The sequence below is a fragment of the Schistocerca americana genome, chromosome 2 (assembly GCF_021461395.2).
Source record: "Schistocerca americana isolate TAMUIC-IGC-003095 chromosome 2, iqSchAmer2.1, whole genome shotgun sequence".
NCBI classification, from domain to species: domain Eukaryota; kingdom Metazoa; phylum Arthropoda; class Insecta; order Orthoptera; family Acrididae; genus Schistocerca; species Schistocerca americana.
This window is the reverse complement of record NC_060120.1, coordinates 257,799,407-257,817,008: the sequence shown is the minus strand read 5'-3', so window position 1 is coordinate 257,817,008 and position 17,602 is coordinate 257,799,407. Positions and strand designations below refer to the sequence as shown.

Below are 17,602 nucleotides of genomic sequence, written 5' to 3'. Positions count from 1 at the left end.
ACAATTTCCATAATATAGTTACGTCTTCTTTCCACATTTTAGTGTCTACCAAAATATCACCTACATATAAGATAATCCTCTGTAATAATTGCTGACCCAAAGCAGAATCTAATGCACTAATGAAAATTGACACTGATATATTAAGTCCAAAAGGTAAAACTTGGAACTGATATGATCTGCCTTCAAAAAGAAAAGCTGTATATTGCCAAGAATCTGGGTGTAATATGACTTGATGGTAACCAGCAGTTAAATCCATTGTACTCATGTAGTGAGAACCAGCAATTTTAAGAACTATCTCCTCCATAGAAATAGATCTGTCTCTTTCCATCTTTATAATTTTGTTTAATTCACGAGCATCGAGAACCTGTTGTACCCCACCAGCAGCTTTCTTAACTACCCACAAAAGACTGTTAAAAGCACTGTATAATCATTCGATAATATTCTGTTCTAGCATCTTATTTATTTCTGTTATAACGTCAAGTTTAACACATATATTTCAGAACAACACAACACATATAAGTCACAGAGTAAGTTGACAAGCAAGACATGTGTACACGTTAGCATTCGAATGAGTACTTAGTCCCAGTCTAGCGGCCGCTGCTCGGCTGGCCGCTTAGGTGGCGCAGCTGCTGCATGGCCGGCAGACAGCGCCGCACGTAGAGGACACGCGTTAATTGCGCGGCGGCTCTTTGAATGATCGGCGAGTCACAACACTTTTCCCCCCTTTGAAATTGTTGCACTGGTCTTGATGGAGGTGTCCTGGAGATGGCTAACGTCCATAGGCGTTGTTTGACTCGCCGTAAAGTCTCGAGGAGGAGGCTTCCCGTACGGACGGAAGTGTCCCCAATGACAACGGGTCAAGATGACAGGAGACATAGGGGTCGAATCTGCTGGGGCCCCATGCCCCAATCTGCCCATTGCGGCAAGTCCAGTTGATATGACAGGAGACATGGGCGATGTGTCGGCGTCCGTTGGAGGAGGAGGTGAGTAGATTTGCTCTGACAGAGGATGGTCATCCGGTTCCTGCATGGTCACGTCTCCTGGTGGCGACCGTTCTTGTGTTGGCATCGCGATGACAGTGAGAGGGCTGCGTTTTGAGGATTGAGAGATGCCAAGATCCCGAGCATCAGGTAGAGCCAAAGGTGGTGTAGCGGCATTCGGAACAGGCGCTGCTAGCACACGAGGCCGAAGCTGGTAAGAATGACGCACTGCAACACCCGTGTCCGTCTGGATTTCATACAGGCATCTGCCACGGTGTCTTAGGATGCGGCCCGGGCTCCATTTTGCCCGCCTGCCATATCCCCGTACCCAGATGAGGTTGTCGGCGGTGAACCGGCCAAGTGAAGGCACCCGCGGCCGTGAGGTGGAAGGCCGCAGAAGATGAAGTAGCGTGCGGGGCTGTCGGCCATGTAAGAACTCAGTTGGGCTGTGGTCCCCCATGGGGGTGAAACGGTAAGATGCCAGAAATTGGAGAAGCGCATCATCAGCAGCAGAAGAAGTCAGAAGTTTCCGCATCTGAGCCTTAAATGTGCGGACCATTCGTTCAGCCTCACCATTGGATTGTGGATGGAACGGCGGGGCTGTGACATGCATAACGCCGTGACGAGCACAAAAATCCGCAAATTCGGAAGAGGCAAATTGCGGACCATTATCAGTAACAAGAGTAGAGGGGAGGCCTTCCAAAGAAAAAATGCGGGCGAGAGCACTGGTGGTTGCCGCGGTGGTAGGCGACGTGCGACGGACAATGAAAGGAAAGTTAGAGTAGGCATCAATTACGAGGAGCCAATAAGTACCTAAAAAGGGTCCCGCAAAGTCAGCATGAATGCGCTCCCAGGGCTTCTCAGGCAAAGGCCACGGTGACAAAGAGGACTTCGGGGCAGCGGCCTGTGACGCACAAGGGCCGCAGGCAGCGACCATGTGTTCTATTTCAGAGTCGATGCCAGGCCAGTACACATGACGGCGCGCCAGAGATTTTGTGCGAGACACACCCCAGTGCCCTTGGTGAAAGAGGCGCAAGACCGAAGCATGCAAAGACGCAGGTACCACAACACGCGGCGAAGCATTATCAGTGGAGAGGAGGATAACACCATCCCTAGCCGTGAGGCGGTAGCGCAGAGCGTAGTAGTTCCACAACGGATCAGTAGTCTTAGTGGACAGGCGATCTGGCCAACCCTTCTGAATACAGTGTAAAACCCAGGAGAGGGTAGGGTCAGGACCCGTAGCAGCCGCCAGCCTGTCCCCAGTGATGGGGAACCCGTCCACAACCCGCTGCTCGGCAACATCCAGGTGGAAACACATAAGTTCGCCCTATCGAATGCCTGATCAGGACCCATGGGAAGGCGAGACAGAGCATCAGCATTCGCATGTTGAGCCGTTGGCCGGAAATGAATCTCATAATTGAAACGAGACAAGTAAAGAGCCCAACGCTGGAGGTGGTGTGCAGCCTTGTCGGGAAGTGACGTTGATGGATGAAACAAGGAAACAAGTGGTTTGTGATCCGTAACAAGATGAAATTTTGAGCCATAGAGAAAAACACCAAACTTACGAAGAGCATAAATAATGGCCAAAGCTTCTTTCTCAATTTGAGAGTACTTTTGTTGGGCATCTGTGAATGTTTTGGAGGCATAAGCAATGGGTTGTTCCGAACCGTCAGAAAAACGGTGTGCAAGGACTGCACCGACCCCGTATTGGGAGGCGTCTGTGGCAAGAACAAGATGTTGGCCAGGTCGATAAGTAGCCAGGCACAGGGCCTGTTTCAGCATAGTCTTCAATTTCTGGAAAGCCGCTTCGCATGACGCGGACCAGTGAAAAGGCACGTTTTTATGCAACAGGCGATGCAACGGCTGAGCCACCGAAGCCGCAGACGGTAAAAACTTGTGATAGTATGCTATTTTCCCCAAGAAGGCCTGCAGTTCCTTAACAGATGTAGGGCGAGGAAGGGCATTGATCGCAGCGACAGTTTGCTGAAGCGGACGAATACCATCCCGAAAGAGTTGAAACCCCAAGTTTGTGATAGATGCCTGAAAAAATTGTGATTTCTGAAGATTACACTTAAGACCGGCAGTCTGTAAGAAATAAATAGTGTGCGGAGATTTTGAAGATGTTCTTCAGTGGTGGAGCCAGTGACAACAATGTCGTCCATGTAATTGATACACCCAGGGACAGGGAGCAATAATTGTTCCAAGAATCGCTGAAAGAGAGCAGGGGCGCTAGCAACCCCGAATGGCAAGCGTTGGTATTGATAGAGGCCGAAAGGCGTGTTAAGGACCAAAAACTGCCGGGAAGCAGCGTCTAGAGGAAGTTGATGATAAGCTTCTGACAGGTCAATTTTAGAAAAATACTGGCCTCCAGCAAGTTTAGTGAACAGTTCTTCAGGACGGGGCATAGGGTAAGTGTCGATGAGGCATTGAGCATTTACAGTGGCTTTGAAATCGCCACAGAGACGAATATCACCATTTGGCTTAGCAACGACAACGACAGGAGAGGACCACTCACTGGAAGTGACAGGAAGCAAGACCCCTGAAGTAGTGAGACGATCCAACTCCCATTTTACCCGATCACGAAGGGCCACAGGAATGAGCCGAGCCCGAAAAAACTTAGGCTGAGCTGTGGGTTTGAGCGTGATATGAGCTTCAAAGTCGTTTGCACGGCCTAACCCAGGAGAAAAAAGGGACGAAAATGTTGCCGACAAGGAATCCAGTTGAGGATAAGGAATAGCATCAGAGACGATATTGACAGTCATCTATGGAGAACCCAAAAACGCGAAAGGCATCGAAAGCAAAAAGATTTTCTGTGTTGCTCTGGTCGACCACAAATATGGGAACAGTGCGAACGACAGATTTGTAAGATACCTCAGCATTAAACTGTCCCAAGAGAGGAATCTTCTGTTTATTGTACGTCCGTAATTGCCGAGTGACAGGTGACAGGAGTGGAGAACCCAACTGAAGATACGTCCGAGAATTAATTGTAGTGGCAGCAGAACCTGTATCCACTTGCATGGAAACATCTCGACCAAAGATTTGGACAGTGAGGAATAACTTCCCTGAAAGGGAAGAAGCGCAATTGACAGACAACACAGAATCAGAATCAGCATCATGTTCATGATCATCATGTATGCGGTCGGATTTGCAAACGGAAGACACATGACCTTTCTTTTTGCAATTGTGACACACAGCCCAACGTTGGGGACAATCCTCGCGTGAATGTTTCGTAAAACACCGCGGACATGAAGGAAGTTGCCGGGGGTTTTGCTGCAGTTCCTTAGCAGGTCGTTTACGGCTAGGCCGAGGCTGCGCGTGGGAGTGCACTGTGGCCAAGTCGGCCGGCGGGGACGCGCCGCACGCGTCGTCAACAGCGCACAGAGGTTGTATTTCCCCGACGTCACCCCACGCTTCTATTTGCGCCCCAGCGGCGCGAGAAATTTCAAAAGACTGCGCAATGGAGAGAACTTCATCTAGAGTCGGATTCGCCAACTGAAGGGCACGTTGCCTAACTTCTTTGTCGGGCGCCGACCGGATAATAGCATCCTGTACCATGGAATCGGCATAGGATTCTTTGTGAACGTCAGTAACAAATTGACACTTTCGTCTGAGGCCGTGAAGTTCAGCAGCCCAAGTGCGATAGGATTGATGTGGCTGTTTTTGACAACGATAAAAGGCAACACGAGAGGCTACCACATGCGTTTGCTTTTGAAAATAGACAGAAGTGAGCACATTTCAGCAAAGGACAAAGACGCAGGATCCTTCAAAGGAGCCAATTGTGACAACAACCGATACATTTGAGGTGAAATCCAGGAAAGGAACAGAGACTTACATGGTTGTTCGTCCGTGGCATGAAATGCCAAGAAGTGCTGTCGAAGACGTTTTTCATAATCAGACCAGTCTTCCGCCGTCTCGTCGTAAGGAGGAAAAGGAGGTATAGCCAACGACGAGAAACGCCCCGCATTTGACGCCGCGGCGAAATCGCGAATCGCCGCTGTTAGGAGCGTTTGCTGTTCAAGGAGATTTTGCAATAGTTGCTCGACAGTAGCCATGGAATCCTGGGGGTCAACGGTGAAAAGGAAAAATCCACTACCTCGTCGCCAATTGTTATAACGTCAAGTTTAACACATATATTTCAGAACGACACAACACATATAAGTCACAGAGCAAGTTGACAAGCAAGACATGTGTACGCGTTAGCATTTGAATGAGCACTGAGTCCCAGTCTAGCGGCCGCTGCTCGGCTGGCCGCTTAGGTGGTGCAGCTGCTGCATGGCTGGCAGACAGCGCCGCACGTAGAGGACGCGCGTAATTGCGCGGCGGCTCTTTGAATGATCGGCGAGTCACAACAATTTCCCTGCTAGCTGGTTCTTTGAATTGTACTGGAATAGGATAAGGTTTCTTAAAGAAAGGTTTTTGATCCTTAATTTTAAGTTCTTCCCAGTTCATCTGAGAAGACGGCTCTAAATTCTAACAATAAAGATTCTAGCTCTTCTTTTTCTTGTTCGGATAGACAATTCATAGAATAACATTTTTCTTTCACTTCGGTTTCGATACTATTACTAGCTTCACATTGGTACACCTCATATTCAAGATAATTAGAATCTACTAATTGGTTTATGGGCCGTGTGTACTTAACTTGTAAAGATTCGTAATGATTTTCAGGTATTTGGTTATTAGAAAACACCACATTAAAAGTATATGCTTCCTTATGAATGGTTAAGGAAGAGTCCTTAAAATCTAATATAGCTTTATACTTACACAACCAGTCTATACCTAAGATTATAGCCACGTTTAAGTTGGCTACAACAAGTGAAAAGTGAGAAAATGATTGTTTAGAAATTTCAGAAGTTAAATAAACTTCTTCACTAACATTTTGACTTCTTTTACCAGTAACTCCTATAATTGTCACACCAGTTACAGGTAAGGTTGGAAAATTCCAGTATCTCCTTTTAAGTTGAAATAATTCTTTAGACAAAATACTTACTTTGCTACACGAATCGATTATAATATTTACTTCAGTATCTTTAATATTACCTTTAATAATGGGTTTATAAGTTATATTCTCTCTAGAATGAGATTTTCACTCTGCAGCGGAGTGTGAGCTGATATGAAACTTCCTGGCAGTTTAAAACTGTGTGTCGGAGCAAGACTTGAACTCGGGACCTTTGTCTTTCGCGGGCAAGTGCTCTACCAACTGAGCTACCCCAGCACGACTCACGCCCCATCCTCACAGCTTTACTTCTGCCAGTATCTCGTCTCCTACCTACCAAATTTTACAGAAGCTCTCCTGCGAACCATGCAGAACTAGCACTCCTGAAAGAAAGGATATTGGGGGATACTGGCAGAAGTAAAGCTGTGAGGACGGGGTGTGAGTCATGCTGGGGTAGCTCAGTTGGTAGAGCTCTTGCCCGCGAAAGGCAAAGGTCCCGAGTTCAAGTCTCGGTCCGGCACACAGTTTTAATCTGCCAGGAAGTTTCATATCAGCGCACACTCCGCTGCAGAGTGAAAATCTCATTCTGGAAACATCCCCCAGGCTGTGGCTAAGCCACGTCTCCGCAATATCCTTTCTTTCAGGAGTGCTAGTTCTGCATGGTTCGCAGGAGAGCTTCTGTAGTTGAGGAGGTAGGAGATGAGATATTGGCAGAAGTAAAGCTGTGAGGGTGGGTCGTGGGTGGTGCTGGGGTACCTCAGTAGGTAGAGCACTTGCCCGAGAAAGGCAAAGGTCCCGAGTTCGAGTCTCGGTCCGGCACACAGTTTTAATCTGCCAGGAAGTTTCATATCAGCGCACACTCCGCTGCAGAGTGAAAATCTCATTCTGGAAACATCCCCCAGGCTGTGGCTAAGCCACGTCTCCGCAATATCCTTTCTTTCAGGAGTGCTAGTTCTGCATGGTTCGCAGGAGAGCTTCTGTAAAGTTGAGGAGGTAGGAGATGAGATATTGGCAGAAGTAAAGCTGTGAGGGTGGGTCGTGGGTGGTGCTGGGGTACCTCAGTAGGTAGAGCACTTGCCCGAGAAAGGCAAAGGTCCCGAGTTCGAGTCTCGGTCCGGCACACAGTTTTAATCTGCCAGGAAGTTTCATATCAGCGCACACTCCGCTGCAGAGTGAAAATCTCATTCTGGAAACATCCCCCAGGCTGTGGCTAAGCCACGTCTCCGCAATATCCTTTCTTTCAGGAGTGCTAGTTCTGCATGGTTCGCAGGAGAGCTTCTGTAGTTGAGGAGGTAGGAGATGAGATATTGGCAGAAGTAAAGCTGTGAGGGTGGGTCGTGGGTGGTGCTGGGGTACCTCAGTAGGTAGAGCACTTGCCCGAGAAAGGCAAAGGTCCCGAGTTCGAGTCTCGGTCCGGCACACAGTTTTAATCTGCCAGGAAGTTTCATATCAGCGCACACTCCGCTGCAGAGTGAAAATCTCATTCTGGAAACATCCCCCAGGCTGTGGCTAAGCCACGTCTCCGCAATATCCTTTCTTTCAGGAGTGCTAGTTCTGCATGGTTCGCAGGAGAGCTTCTGTAAAGTTGAGGAGGTAGGAGATGAGATATTGGCAGAAGTAAAGCTGTGAGGGTGGGTCGTGGGTGGTGCTGGGGTACCTCAGTAGGTAGAGCACTTGCCCGAGAAAGGCAAAGGTCCCGAGTTCGAGTCTCGGTCCGGCACACAGTTTTAATCTGCCAGGAAGTTTCATATCAGCGCACACTCCGCTGCAGAGTGAAAATCTCATTCTGGAAACATCCCCCAGGCTGTGGCTAAGCCACGTCTCCGCAATATCCTTTCTTTCAGGAGTGCTAGTTCTGCATGGTTCGCAGGAGAGCTTCTGTAAAGTTGAGGAGGTAGGAGATGAGATATTGGCAGAAGTAAAGCTGTGAGGGTGGGTCGTGGGTGGTGCTGGGGTACCTCAGTAGGTAGAGCACTTGCCCGAGAAAGGCAAAGGTCCCGAGTTCGAGTCTCGGTCCGGCACACAGTTTTAATCTGCCAGGAAGTTTCATATCAGCGCACACTCCGCTGCAGAGTGAAAATCTCATTCTGGAAACATCCCCCAGGCTGTGGCTAAGCCACGTCTCCGCAATATCCTTTCTTTCAGGAGTGCTAGTTCTGCATGGTTCGCAGGAGAGCTTCTGTAAAGTTGAGGAGGTAGGAGATGAGATATTGGCAGAAGTAAAGCTGTGAGGGTGGGTCGTGGGTGGTGCTGGGGTACCTCAGTTGGTAGAGCACTTGCCCGAGAAAGGCAAAGGTCCCGAGTTCGAGTCTCGGTCCGGCACACAGTTTTAATCTGCCAGGAAGTTTCATATCAGCGCACACTCCGCTGCAGAGTGAAAATCTCATTCTGGAAACATCCCCCAGGCTGTGGCTAAGCCACGTCTCCGCAATATCCTTTCTTTCAGGAGTGCTAGTTCTGCATGGTTCGCAGGAGAGCTTCTGTAAAGTTGAGGAGGTAGGAGATGAGATATTGGCAGAAGTAAAGCTGTGAGGGTGGGTCGTGGGTGGTGCTGGGGTACCTCAGTAGGTAGAGCACTTGCCCGAGAAAGGCAAAGGTCCCGAGTTCGAGTCTCGGTCCGGCACACAGTTTTAATCTGCCAGGAAGTTTCATATCAGCGCACACTCCGCTGCAGAGTGAAAATCTCATTCTGGAAACATCCCCCAGGCTGTGGCTAAGCCACGTCTCCGCAATATCCTTTCTTTCAGGAGTGCTAGTTCTGCATGGTTCGCAGGAGAGCTTCTGTAAAGTTGAGGAGGTAGGAGATGAGATATTGGCAGAAGTAAAGCTGTGAGGGTGGGTCGTGGGTGGTGCTGGGGTACCTCAGTTGGTAGAGCACTTGCCCGAGAAAGGCAAAGGTCCCGAGTTCGAGTCTCGGTCCGGCACACAGTTTTAATCTGCCAGCAAGTTTTATATTCTCTCTTATCTGGTTGTCTTCACGATGTAAATCTCGTTGCCAATCACCCTCCTTTTGGCAGCTTAATGAAAAATTGCAAGTGGGTCTTGTATAATTTTGACTAACGGTTCCCTGTAGTCGACCCGTACTAAAGGATTTTACTAGTTTTCCGAACTTTCTATGATAACATCACCTACAACTTGACCCACATTAATTACTTGAGAGTGATTTGTCTGATTATCGTTATTGTGCAATTTCTGCATTATAGAGTTGTTACCCCGATTTTGTTTGCTCTCTTGATCTTTAGATTGACGTTTTATATAACAAAACCAGCTATGATTGTTGTTGTTAAATTTTAGCGGTTCTGAATTATTATTGTTTCGAGAATTTTCTTTTCTACTAAATCTAAACTTCTCGTCTTCCTGTTCTCTACTATGTGTGTCTCACTGTGCTAAATATTCCAGTAATTCGCAAGGTTGTGACCATTCCCTTTCTATCATTTTTTCCTTCACATAATATGGTAATCTACTAATTAAGACTCGTATTAGATGACTTTCAATAATTGGTTCTGCAATTAATTTAGCGTGGTTTAAATGCCATTCGAAATATTTTCTATAACCTTCCCACAGTTTATAATAAGGAGGAGGGTCTAACGACTCTAAAGTTATGTGTTTTTGTTTTCCTCTTGACCAATAATTTTGTTTAAACTGCTTAACAAAGTCCTCAGAGTCCTTAAATTCGGTACTATGCAGTACCACCCATTCTGCGGCTTCTGCTTCTAAATGCCCTATTACAAATTAAACCCGTTTTTCATTACGCCATTTGGGAGATAATGAAGTTTCAAAAGCCTTTATGAAGCTTATAGGGTGAAGTTCACCTTCTGGTTAAAATACAGAAAATCAACTTGCTACATTCGAATTTGTTGTTATATCATCCCAACATTCTGTGAGAGACATGGCCAGATTTTGTTTAGATTGCAGAGACGGAGTTCTCGAATTTGCTTGTGGTGGTTTCTTTATTTACATTGTTGTCTTCCATGCTAGCAAACATGATGTGACTGTTGTCTCTGATTGCGTTATTAGTACTACTACTTGAAATGTTTTCATTATTATCTAATTCTGATAGCCATTTAGTAATTTCCTGTATTCGAATCTCTGTGCTGTATACACTGTTTGCTAACATCAATTCTTCAGTTTGTTCACGATGTGAACGCTCTGTACTTTCATCAACATCATTATCTTTGGGAGTGTTGATATTATTGCATATATCAGTAATTAAAGATTTTATATTTTCAATTTCAGTATGGTCCTTTTCTACTCATTGAACCAATGTCTCCAATTCTACATTATCTATTGAAGAAATCTCTACAGTTTTGGTAGAGACTTCTTTAATAGATTCTAATAATTCTCTACGAACAGTTTCTGTTTGCATAGTAAAATCATCTCATAACTTAACATTATTTTTCTCTATTTCATTTACAACTAAGACATTGACATTATCTAGTCTCTTGGTTAAGTCGGTAATATCATTTCGCTTGCGAGCTTTTTCCTCACGTGATTCCTGGATATGCTCTTCTAACCTTTTATAATTATCAGCAATCTTATTACTAAGTCCTATTAATTTTTCCTGCATCTCAATTTCAGAAGCTTCTATTTTACCACTTAATTCTCGATTGGTTTCATTAAGATGTTCCTGTAACCTGTCTGTAGATTTTGTTAGTTCCTCTTTAAGTTCCCTTTTAAGTTCCTCTTTTAGTCTAAATAACTATAGACTCAACATTAGACTGTTTCAATCTGGTTTCCATCTTAGCCATAGACCTAAAGAAAAGGATCTCATGCTCCTATCAGACACAGATTGCTCTTCATCCGACATTTCACTTCCCAACATTTTTGAAAAATGTTAACTAAATACACACGGAGACTTGTAATCACCAATCCTATTAAAAGCACACTTCCCTAAGTGCAACACACCACTGACCGGGCACTAATATTGTAGTTTGTAACTCTCAGTGATCAGAGCGCTGTTGTGAGCTGCAGAAGTAACAGCTGTCGATGCAACCGCTGAGATGCTGCGACCCCGCTTCCGCAACTGGCGGGACGCTGAGTCGAACACCGGAGACGTCACTTGCTGCAACCACGCCCGGCTGCACCGTAGACAGGCGAAGCCCTCAGCAACACCGTTAATACCAGAAGGGGCCCCCCAGCCAACGTACTAGGCCTGTTAGTTTACGGAGAAAAAGGTTGTCGGGGTTTACAGCGTTCAGCTGTTGCTCAACAGGTGCACCTTCTCGTGGAATAACTGCATGACCATACTGCTTGGCTGCGCTCCGTCAGATGCCCACACTCGCGAAGTCGCTCCTGGCTGGTGAAGGCTCCACGAAGACCCGCGTTGACTTTTTTCGTACTAGTGTGCCTTTATTTGCACACAAGTCCTGTTTATAAGGTCGCCACAGCGTAGTGTAAAGACACGTATGACTCAATGATTTTTGTTTGAAATATGGCCATGTGCAGACTTCGTCACCTACGTCATTTACAAAACACTTCAAAAAAATTATTTAAATTCTTTTAAAGTTCTCTATAAAAGATTCTTGAACGAAACTGTAATTAAAACATCTTCAGTTGAGTTGTTTGTGCAAAATTATGTCACTCATTCCAACTAGTTTGCGCAAACTTTTGAAATTTAGATGTCATTTGTTTCTTCTTGGAAATTATATTCTTGCAAGTTATCTTATTTTTCCCATATTAAAATCAGACTGTAAACCCTTTAAGATTCAAAAATCGAAATCAAACTCTTCTGAAAATTAATACCTTGGAAAAATTCAGTAATAATTCTTCCTCAATATAACTCTTCATAAATAATTCTTGAACACGTATCTAAGCTTTAGAGCATACACTGTTTTATTGTCTTCGTATATGCTACTTACAGATGTGAGCATCAGACTCAACAAAACAGAACTGAACAAAATACAACATGAACTAAACATTCTGTGACCTCATTACAATGGAAATTACAAATTTTTATTTATTTGATGTTGGAGGTACGACGCAACAACCCGATCACAGGATCTTCTGCTGCTCTTTGGCCGTTGACCCGCGACATCTAGTGGCCAGCAATTTTCTTTCTGGTTCCGGCAGTGAAGATGCTGTTTCCGCGAGTTGCACTGCTCTCTCCGGACATGAAACATACAAAACAAAAATACAAAACTTTAAATATTTTACAAACATAACAAAATATTACAAATACATAAACAAAACACTAAATTAAACTTATATTTACCTGCAAACTGAGCTGATCCTTGTGGATGGGTGACGCTTTAATTTCGCGACCCATTACAAATTTCCTTCTCGGAAAGTTTTGCCATATCATAATCTGAAAAATTAACTTATTTACTGAAATGAGCTATGTGATGTATGAAAATAATCAGAATATCCATTAAATGTATTAATAACGGTTAGCTTTCAAAATTATTTCAAATGAATATCAAAAATATTACCTACAAAAATGAGAATGTCCATACAACATGAACACATATCGTCACAATGGTGTCAAATGACAACAGCCAGTTTTGAAAAAATGTAGCTAACAATATAATAAAAAAAAAAAAAAACAATCACTAAAGTAACACACAGGCATAATAACCTTGTAACACCTTTGTCTTCTATAAATCTTCGACAGGCTCAAAATGGAAAGGAAAAAATGTGAAGCACATTCCACATACTACAGCACATGTAACCCAGCATGACAAACATTCGACTGTTGACTTCCCTATTCAAAGGAGATGAAAGCGCCCCATGTGGCACATGCCTGTACTAGGTTGTTGTCAACTGCCACCAGCGTGACGAAATGCAGACATTCTGTGTTTCCACTCTGCAGGTGGTGAAACATGATGGTGTCAATTGACAACATGATAAACAAATGGTTAAACTGTAATTACAGCAGTGAATTTTAAAAAATAGAAATCATGAAAACATGCAATGACTCCATTAACATAATCAGATGTATTTTATAAGCAAACAGTGTTATAGGCATCATAAGGTGAATAAACATTTTTAAAGTTTATTTCCTGTGTTATCACTTTGAGGAGTATTCATCAGCAGCATTTTTGCTGATTATTTTTATTAATAACTGACAGGAATTTCCTAAGATTTCTGAGATCAGAAATGTGTATTTTTGAGTCTTGCTCCTTCTTTCACCCACATTCATGACCAAAGGCCATCAATAACTGTTTAATACAGAATTGAGAGAGTTTACAATATGATAAGTATTAGAATATAATAAGTAGTCAGTAATGTGAGCTACAGTATGATACAATAACATAATGTAAATCTTGTTCCTCTTAGTCAAAAATATAGCTTTGAAACATCAATTAAAGTCACTTCCTAAATGACTGTCCATATTGCAACTTTGAAAATATCAAATGAAATACCAGAATCTTATTGTGTCACTGAGGTGGAACTGCCGTCAGTTGAAGCTCCATCCTGAGTCAGTAACCATTGTGTTCTGCTTCAGACAATGGCTTATGACCCCTGTTTATAACATTTTAGCCAACTGTGATGACAGACATATCACTTTTCCCAATTTATACAATTTTGGCATTTTTGGAATTAATTTGTTGGCTGTGAATTCCTAGACATCAGCTGTATTAGGTATGGATCTAGTACCCAGTAGTGACATATGAAAATTTTTGCCAGACTGGGCTGGGATTCCTGCTTGCTGCAAGTGTAGGCCTTAACCAATTGGACTATTCATCAAAAACACTCCCCAGACTGACCCCAATATGTCACACTGTCTACATTCTTATATCAAGTCCACTAAATTCTTCACCTAATACTCAAAATATTAATTAGATTCCCACAACAGGTCCCTTCTGGCACAAATTTTCATACATCACTATTATGTAGTAGACCTACATAGGTAGTAGATCTATATCTAATACAGCTGATGTAAAGAAATTCGCAGCAGTCAGCAAATTAATTTTGAAATTATTTCATACAGTTGTAGATCGTTAACAGTGCCTTTTCTTACAGACATGCATGAACTTTGGTGTTGTTATGCTACACACTGGTTCCTCCCTTACCAACCATCTAGTAACAATGCTGGAAATAATTTTGTGATTATGCTGCCTCCTGCAAAAAATTATATTTCTGGATGAACTACTTATGCTTCTCCCACCCTTCAGGGCTTGAGGCAAGTCCAATCATCTCTTGGTAAAGGATGTGTGCTCCCAAAAACTGTGTCTTACTTTTGGTTTTTCCAGCAATTTTTCTGGACCAAAACTCGAGAATCCTCCAAATATTTCGCTCTGGCTCCACCATGGGTGACTTGCATTTTCACCAGATGTTCAGCAGCCCCTCCAGGATAAGGGTCAGACACAGTGGTCAAACTCTCCATGAATTCTGGTGCACTAACTCAATTAAAATTCAAATACCTGTTGAGCGGACTGATGACCATAGCTGTTAAGCCCCATAGTGCTCAGAGCCACCTGTTGAGCCAAATTTTATATTAAGATGTAGTTTGCAATAATTAATTGTAAAATAAAAAGAGCACCTTTTTAGAAGATGTTCCACTGTAAATTCCTCCTTTACTCTGCTCATTTGATTATGTAATGTTAGTGTTGGTAAGTGAGTGTGATCAGTGAGGTAGCAGATCACAGGCACTTATCAAGTGCAGCACTGCAATCAATATGAAAGGAGATCACAACTGAAGTGAAGGTCAGTGTGGCCATGTGGGATGGGCGACATTCACTGCATTCTCATTATCTGCCAAGAATGAGGTGAAGATCCAACAGGAGAGTCTTGGCAAATCACAATCCTATTTGCTGATGCCCCACAAAAAGACAGCAAGGTGAAGTAGTCAGTAATATGTTAATAACTAAGAAAAAAGATGAGCCCTCTGACAAGCTGCATCCAAGATCAAAATGGGAATGGATCAAATGGAAAGTACTGAATCAGTTTTGTCATAATGTGACACACTCTTGAGACCAGTTCTCCAAATAGGCTCTCTACCATGACACAATATGTACTGCGCCTTATGTAATGAATTACAAGAACTGTCCATCATTAATTTTTTTCAAGAAACGTATGTAGTCAACATATACAAATTATATCCACAATTTCTGTAAATGTCATTACACTTGATCAACAGTTACAGTGTTTAGTTGCAGTTTTGTTTGTTCATTATTAATATATTTTATGCTTCTAATTACTGTAATTATTTTCTACAGTTACAATGATATCTCTGATATAAGAAATATAGAAACCATATTTTCAATGAATGTATGTGTCAGCCCAGATGGTAATAGACAAACTTATTTTGCCATAAGTAGTATTATTATTTATATCTGTCTTCTACTTCAAATTAAGTATAACAGTTCTGATTTTTATGTTTAAAGCACTTATGAAGTCATTAACATTTTAATGTTTTGTAAAATGTGTAAATAAAGTTTCTTTGTGTTTTGCAGTTCTGGCAAAAATGTTACGGGAAGGATATTGTTCCACTTTTACTTTGGCAGTCATGTGTCAACTCGAACCAGACGAGACATCATAAGTTCCTGGAATGATTTGCTTTGTAAGTTCCTCAGTATTAAATATTACATGTATGTTTCTTACCTGCATATTTGACATACACTGATAAGCAAAACATTATGATCTTCTGCTTAATAACTTGTTTGTCTGATTTTGGAACAAAATACACCACTAATTTTGCATATCAGAGATCTGACAGTTTGAATATCAGGGCTCTGACAGTTTATTGGTAGGCTTGTGGAGGTATGTGGCACTAGATGTCTATGCACAAGTGATGTAATTCATGTAAATAATCAGCCACAGATGACGCATGGCAGTGGCCCAGATGGGTTCCAAAGCTTTTATATCAGGCAAGTTTGGTCACTGAGACATCAGTGTTAGTTCACTGTAATGTTCCTCAATCCAGGGTTCTGGCTCCAAGACATGGACAACTACTGCTGAAAGATGACATTGCTATCATGGAAGACATGAAGCATGAAGGGATGCAGATGGTTCGCAGCTGTCAGTATGTCTTCTGTCATTACCATGGATCCCATGCAAGTGCAGGAGAATGTCTCCCAAAGCATAATACTGCTCACACCAGCATGCATCCATGGTGCACTGCATGTTTCAAGCTGTTGTTCACCTCATTTGTGGAGATGACCATTGACTTAGTGTAGCAAAAATGTGATTCACCTGAAGAGCTGACATGTTTCCATTGATTAACAGTTGAATCTCAATGGTCCCATGCACACTGCAGCTGTGCAGATGTTGTTAGGCCAGCATGTTGACCAGCTTTGACATTTTTGAGATACTTGTTCACAGGCTCTGTGTAATATTAATCTGCCCTTTGTTAAAGTTGCTCATCTCAGTGTATTTCCCCATTTGCAGCCAATATCTTCACTAGGGTGATCCCCCATTTGTGTCTGCTCCACTTACATACTTTTGTTACCAAGTCACATGCCTGCAATGCCACCAGACACTATCCAATGTCGTGGTGGGCAGTGGTCATACATTTTGGCTGATAAGTGTAAATATGGTCAGTATATGGCAGTTAGGTTCAAATGTAAGCCAACAAGAAAATCCAAAAACTTACTAGAACAGTCCCCAGCCTATGCCATCAGTGATTTGTCAGAGGTTAGGATGATAAAAACAAGTCACAGAAATTTGGCCTTTGGTGTATCATCTCAGAACCTAACAGACAAAAAGGAGCAAGAAAAATATCTAGAATTCAAATTGAAAACTGATTTCTTGAAATACCAAAATCTACCCACAGGTGTGCTCCAGAATTTCTTCTCTTGCTGATTGATATACTGACTTCATAGTGCACCTATCCCTGACCCCCCTCCCTCTTCACTTGCCGTCATAATCAGACAAATTTGGTTTCCTGAAATACTGAAATATGTAATAGTAAGTGGCATCTAACTACAGACCGTTTCCCTTCCTCTTGTATTCTGAAACATTTTTGAGCAGCTACACTACTACAGAATATGGAACCACTTTTCTGGCAATAACTGCTCAGTTTGGTTTCTGTTGAAAATCTTCAACAGAGAAAGTGGTATATAATCTGACAATCTCAGTCTAGCAAAACTAAACAAGAAAAATTACCATGCTGCTATTTACTGTGATCTCTTCTGCCTCCGCTTGTCCTCATGACAGGTATGTCTCTCTCATTGATCTCCCCTCCTTTCTAATTTCTCCCAATATATCCCTCTTCCATCCATGATGAAGGAAGTAACAGTTAGAAAAGCTGGTGTAATATTTCCTACCTTCATATTTGCCTATCTCCAGTACTTGGAATTGCAGCCCCTGAAGCTAAGTACTGGCCAACATTCTCTTTCTTTGTAATTACTGGCCAACATTCTCTTTCTTTGTAATTTTATTATTTTCTCAGGTAAATTTTCCATGTAAGACAAACTAATGAAGATGTTCAGGTCAGGATGCTTTTCATTTAAAGTATCTCTCATTGTGGTGGATAGTAGATAAAAATACTAATTTTTTTGCAAACTTTCACTTGCAATTGTCACTTGGAATTATTTTCTGAGGCGAGCAACTGAGATATAGTAAATATTTATTCACCATGTGCTGTGTACAGTGGGTAATTAGAATTATGCACTCTCAGACCTTTTGAATCAAACTGAAACAGGTGACTTTGGGCCCACAACCAACTATATTGAGATAGGGAACCAGTGGTCAGAAATGCTTCTTTATTGTGTTGTGGACATACACAGCTTACACAGCATAACAACAA

At 42.9% G+C, this 17,602-nt stretch overlaps 1 protein-coding gene across 1 annotated transcript in view; it reads left to right on the top strand.

Annotated features, from left to right (window-relative positions):
• The window catches only part of LOC124593940 (sodium channel protein Nach-like), a 273,902-nt gene that overhangs the window by 247,621 nt on the left and 8,679 nt on the right, over positions 1-17,602 (top strand). The window contains exon 11 of the mRNA XM_047132290.1: positions 15,309-15,415. Coding sequence (XP_046988246.1) covers positions 15,309-15,415 — 107 coding nt within the window. The remainder of the gene's footprint in view (positions 1-15,308; positions 15,416-17,602) is intronic.